The sequence below is a fragment of the Malaya genurostris genome, chromosome 1, assembly GCF_030247185.1.
Source record: "Malaya genurostris strain Urasoe2022 chromosome 1, Malgen_1.1, whole genome shotgun sequence".
Lineage (NCBI taxonomy): Eukaryota > Metazoa > Arthropoda > Insecta > Diptera > Culicidae > Malaya > Malaya genurostris.
The window spans coordinates 159494070-159500381 of record NC_080570.1 but is presented as its reverse complement, the minus strand read 5'-3'; the positions used below and the strand labels follow the sequence as shown (position 1 = coordinate 159500381).

General features: G+C 39.4%; 2 protein-coding genes across 2 annotated transcripts in view; one reads left to right on the top strand and one right to left on the bottom strand.

Moving 5' to 3' along the window:
* LOC131426477 (uncharacterized) overlaps positions 1–6312 on the top strand; it is a 125014-nt gene that overhangs the window by 95495 nt on the left and 23207 nt on the right. The window lies entirely within an intron of this gene.
* On the bottom strand, positions 8–4999 carry LOC131426478 (BTB/POZ domain-containing protein KCTD8). The gene has a single exon (XM_058589242.1). The coding sequence runs from the start codon at positions 4166–4168 to the stop codon at positions 3482–3484; it is 687 nt and encodes a 228-aa protein (XP_058445225.1). The 5' UTR covers positions 4169–4999; the 3' UTR covers positions 8–3481.

The following is a 6312-nucleotide window of genomic DNA, read 5'->3' as shown; positions in this document are numbered from 1 at the left end:
TCTGATTTTCAGTTTTTGTGTTGGTTTCCATAAAGGTAAACCAGGTCGAGCGACCTTTTTTTTGTCGCAAAATCAGTTTCCGCACTAAATTGATGTTTGATTTTTCGAGAAAGATATTGTACAGATAGATATTTCCGCCAAATACAGATTTTTGGAAAAAACAGTTGACAGCACTGATGTCAATTGACAAGCTTTTATCGAAACAGTTTTCCATCAGAGTAGCCATGACAAAACAGAACAGGAAACTTGTATAACCATGCTTGTTTTTTTTTGTTTAAAGACATAATTCATTGCTAAAAATATTAATTCACGTGAATGGCCAAAGTTTCGAAGCAAATACCCTTCGAAACGTTGACAACTAACGTGATATAAACATTTAAAACCAACAAATGTTTAAAAATGACTTTTTAATACGTAGAAGAAAACTTTCTGAGTGAAGAAGTGGAAAAATTGAAGCGATTGACATAATATTTTTACCAATTTTTCCGAGGCATTGTGAAAAACCATGCTTCTTGAAACCGGGAATGCAATCTTCAATTTTTTCACTGTAGATTTTCCTATTCCGAAGTACTACAAACTATTCTATGAGAATTCCGGAACCCAGTAAAGTTCCACAGTAATTTATCTTCTTAACAAGTGCTGAATATTTGCGACGTTAACATTTTGCAGTTTGTTTATAAACAAACTCAATAACAAACAATATGTCATGCGTATATCATAATACAAGTGTGAACAGTAATATTACTATCGTTAAAAGGTGTTGTTTTCTGCAGGTGTGAACATAGTATAACTCTTTACCTAGAATAGTGACTGAACCCATCGACTTTCGATCTGTTGTTAAGAAATTGTTGGAAAATATAGGAATAAACGGTAAGGGCATATTCAGTAGTGTTTTAGTTCTAGATGCATAATTTATGCCAGTTACAAAATTTAAAACTGGATTTTATAACAAGCAAAACTGGCAGCCCCAACAGTGTTTTACTCGTGTTTCAAATATACAAAAACTAGAACGGCATTGTAGACCAGTTTTAAATTTGACAGAAGAACTCTCGGTTAATTTTTCAAAAGAGCGTATAAGCAAGTGACAGTTTCTCCTTGTTTACTTTCTCTTCTATTAATTACCAAGCGATTTCCACGTTCATCACTCAACTCTTTGCATGAAATGATACCCGAAACTTTCGACTTTCAAACAGAATAGTGATATCAAAGAAAATATTTTTAATCACATCACAATAATCGAAAGAGAGAGTGATTAAAGAGAAACTGTCACTTGCTTATACGCCCTAATGAAAAATCAACCGAGAACTGGTCGAATAAATAAAACTAGAACGGCTTGCTGGGGATACGTTTGTACCAGTTTCTGTTCTATTATAGATCTTCCATATAGAACTTCTAGCTGCTGAATTTGCTCTAATAATTGAAAGAGTAAGTAAACAAAGAGAAACTGTCATTTAACATTTAATTTCGTCATTGTAGAATGAAAAAGAATATTGGGTGAGAATGAATACGAATACTAAACGATCTTTGAATTTCTCATTCTAAAATCATATAGTGTTTAAATAACATTCTCTCAACATCATTTAATTGCGAAAATTCGATTTAGAAGTAAATACAGATAAATACAGATTTTGAATCAGAAAAATACAGATTTTCTATGGAAATATCTGGCATCTCTGCGCTCGTTCAGCTTTATTGTTAAGTGAGCAATTTGTACTCACTGTTGCTTGTTTAGCTCAAATGTCAAAAAGTGAGTAATATTGATTTAGTAAAATGAGTAACTAAACTACTCTGTTCCGAAATTGACAAACAATTTTGGCACAACCGTGCTTGAACAACTTGATCGTAGAAGCAATCGTTTACAGGTTGTAAACGAATATTTGAACTACTTCTTGTAAGTGTCGGACCAGGTTCTAGGTTTCTCAACGTAGTTGTGAGGGCAGGTTCTGTTCCGTCAAAAATTAAAGTTTTAAACTATTCGATGGTAGTTGTAAATATGTTTGATCATGTTCAAGTATTATTTGGAACTATCATTAGAACCATATTGTGTATGTTTATTGATTTTTAATAAACAAATAATTTAATAAACTTAGACTTAAGTTGAATTTGACAAATACCGTCTTTAGTCGTATCTTACTTTACTCACTATATAGTAGTTGCACTTTTTGCGAAAGTGAGTGAAATTGTACTCACTTTAGAGTAACCCTGAATGAGTTTGTACAGGAAAGCAATGGTTGTTTTTTTAGACAAAGAAATTTTCATAAATGCAACCCCGTATTTTCCTGCCACCTGATCCTAATATTGAAGCCACAGGTCGGATCAATCACATCCAGCAAACCGGCCAGTTGTGGAAATGGCTTATACTCGTTTTGTTTCTCAAGAGAGATATACCGGCACTCGATATAAATGTTAATATTTTAGATTAAAATTTATCAAATGGAAAACAAGGAAATACATTTGAATTCTTCTGTTCTATTGCTTTCATTGGTGCCAGTGCCAGAGTCACGACGGCCAACTTCTAGTCCTGTTATTCAGAACACGGTACCGTTCGAACTAAGTTCCATTGAATCAAATTATGATTTCTTACATTTCCGTTAAGGAACTTTGAAATCTTGGCAGCCAACACTAGCAAGCCATGTGTTTTTCACCTCCCGGTTATACCACTTTGAGTGGTGACAGCTCGTAGTGTAGAAATTAGCACCGCTTGCTTGGCTGATGATGATGATAATTTCATCATTGGAAAATGCGATAGGATTCCCGTCTAAAACGCGGCGAAAGCGAAAGAAAACTTTCTATCGTCTTTACAAGACCCGTAATCAATGATGATGTGGCAATAAGTTCCCAAACTCCCTCCCCCTCGTTACCAGATCAAAGATCGATTCGGTGACGCATATATGAATCGTGCTTCAAGTCAAACAAAAGGTTCCGAAGCGGTTGGTTGTGACGTGGGTTCAAGGAAAAGCAGACATCCCGAACAACGAACCGAATGACGAAGGGTATTCCATTTGTTCCGTCTCGGTGCTTCGAATTATTCCCCAACACACCACACTTCCGGTCGGTTTGATACCATTCCCATCCCCATCCCCAATTTGAAACGGTGCTATTTACAGACATCATTCCCGGAAGGACTGCGACCAGCAATCGTGATAAAGGCGATAATGATGATGGTGTGGCTCTTCGCTTCATACGCCGTCGGGATTTTCAACAAGTCCACCACCATTCACTCAACTTCGGCTTTACGCTTTATATGGCAAACCGCGCCAGACCGTCGAAATCGATGCATGTCACGTTTGATGTGGGTTTTTTTTTCGTCTAAATAGGTTCCTGCACTAAACTAATGAACCAAAGGTCACAAAAATCAAACTTTGATTTCAATCCCTTCGCCTGGTAACATAGTACCTATTCAATAAAAAAATTTTATCGGATCCGTGGTCATCAATCCATTCCAAATGCATACCAATTTCCGTCCTTCCAATCACCCCTTTTAGTCGCGAAGAAAAACAAACTCATTGTAGTGATTCCAACGATTCTCCTCGGCATCGACTCCCGGTTTTAGGTTTTCATTTACCGATCCGGCCGTGCCGGAACCGCAGCTACCGACGCACCGGAAACCGTTGTCCTGCAGCATATCGAAAGCCTGCTCAATGAACACGTGTTTCAGGAAGAACCGAGCCGTGTATCGGTCCGGTCCTCCATGATCCGGATCACGTGATTCATTCAAGGTGTCTCCAAACACCTCCCGACAGACCGCCACCCGTCCATGGACCAACAGACGGGTAATCTTCCGGAACTTGACGTCCGCCAATCCATCGCGACCGAACTGAAAGCTACCCCGGTAGCCGATCGTGATACAACCCGAATCCTTGGTCACTGCTTCGATCATACCGGTCAACCGATAGAACTCTGCCTCCTTACGTAGCCGGTCCCGCTCACGGAATTCAGCAGGAATTCTGAATCGGGTTGGATCGCGCAGATAGTCCAGCACGTACCGAAACAACACTCCATCCCGATCGATGAAGAACCGACCTTGACTATCCTTGGGCGCATTATCTGCGCTACCAGTGAATACTTCATGCAACCATGAACCCTCCTCCGACCTCAACGTATCCAAACTGGTCGCGTACGGGGTTCCACCGACGTTCAACTCCACTACTGCTGGAAATGCACACATTTTTTCCCCGTTCTGCTCTTACTTTGGTCACTGTTCTTTTTTTTCTTCAATTAGCAAATTTTCCCGTTCCGTTACTCTCACAGCACAAGTCACCCTAGCATATCACTTCTTCACTATTCCTTTCCAAGAAATTTTATTAACTTTCCTTCGTTTCGACGAAAATGCAAATCCGTACTATCCCAATAATCTAGAAGAAAATCTCACTAATCGGATACTGCTTCCGTTTGCTCCCGTATATTTCTTTTCTTTCTCTGTCTCTGGTCCTAGCAGTTAATCCAGCTAATCCGTGTATTTAGAACCGCGTGGGGAACGAATTCCTGCGATAGAATCACGTAGAGAAAAGGAAAAAAAACAGACGGCTCACTCTGACTCGTGGTGGTCCTCCGGAACGGATAACGACGAACACCGACGAATAGAATCAGACCAGGGACTGCAACTGAACGCAGTTTTCTTCTGATTGCTAGCTCTAACACACTTCGTCACTACTACTGCCGAGAACCAGTCCGTTCCGTTACCCGTGCGTGATTGAAATGATGAAAGGCAGAAAACTTTGCTTTCGGTTGGGCGCCCTTTTTTTCCCACCCCGATCTTCTTCGGTGTTGGTGGACTTGCTCTTGCCTCTCCCTGTTCTCACCGGGGAGGCCCTTTTCTGCAACAGCTCCAACAGTTCGGTCGTCGGGCGGATGAGTTTCTCTCCGATGTTACTCTTTTCCTACTCCCATATTATTCCGTTGGAGATAAGCTACCGAACTCCACTTCACATTCGCGCTCGCAGCAGCCCGTTTAACGGCCGGACCAATGGGTCCTGTGTGCGTGGATGCTGACCAGTGTGGGAAAATCGAGGGAAATTTTTATCGTTCAGTGGCATTTTCCTGGAAGAAAAAGAGGTATCGTAATTCAAAATATATTGAATCAATCCGTATGAATAAAATGTAGTAAAGTCTCTTGTTTGTAGTATCTTCTCAAAAACATAGTCCACAGAGTAAAACACGTTTGATTTGGTTTTAATTTTCACTTTACCAGCAAGCACACGAGTAGCAACCTCTGGAGCTACCTACCGAAAAATTGTAGTAAATACTACATGTTCGAACGTTGTTGTGTAGTAAAGTCTCTGCTTTTGACAGGAACGTGATCCACATGTAGCATTTACTGCCGAAATTCAAGCATGCTACGTTTTATTCATACGGCCCAATGGCCCGTATGAATAAAATGTAGTAATGTCTGTTATTTGTAGTATCTTCTCAAAAACAAAGTCCACGGAGTATAACGCGATTTGGTATGAATAAAAAACAAGTTCGAACGTGTAGTTAATGCTACTTCCGAATTTCAGCATTTACTGCATACCGTATCGACACAGAGCCGGAAAAGCTGCCAAAAGCATGCACAAAGCAAGAAACGTACTTACATCTGTAAAAATGCCACTTTTTTGATTTCTGTACTTCACTTTATCAGCAAAAACACACGAGTAGCAACCTCTAGAGCTACCTACCGAAAACTTGTAGTAAATACTACAGTTTGTAGCATGTTTTGACAGGAACGTGATCCACACGTAGCATTTACTACCGAAATTCAAGCATGCTACGTTTTATTCATACGGCCCAATATCTTCAAATATTAACAAGCTGATATTGAAAACCTTATCCTGTTTTTTTTTGTATATTTTGTATGATCCTGATGATAATTCCTAATAATATTTAAACATAATCAAACATATTTACAATTTTCGTCGTATAACTTCAAAATTACATTTAAAGCAACAGAATCTGCCCTCACGACTACTATGAGCAAACCGGGGCTCGGTCCGACACTTACAAGAAGTTCTTCAAATCTACGATTCTACGATCAAGTGAGGTAAAACTTGTTGTCAACTTAGTAACAGAGTAGAAGCAAAGTTTATCTTTGGTAGAAGTTACTTAGTTCTCTACATCAATATTACTTACGTTTTGACATTTGAACTAAGTAAGCAAAAGTGAGTTCAAAATGCTCCGAAAACCGTTTACGTATATGTATTTTGCTTTTTCTTCTGGAAGAATATAGAATTACTGAAAAAACAACTTTTGGCCCGAACCCCAGCGTCTCAAGCACCTCACAGTGGGGAAAAATGGACCAAAAACGCGACGATTTTTTCGGAGGCATGATACAGC

Bases quoted from the DNA above. Each gene is read 5' to 3' on its own strand.
- LOC131426478 (XM_058589242.1), bottom strand. From the start codon at position 4,168: ATGTGTGCATTTCCAGCAGTAGTGGAGTTGAACGTCGGTGGAACCCCG.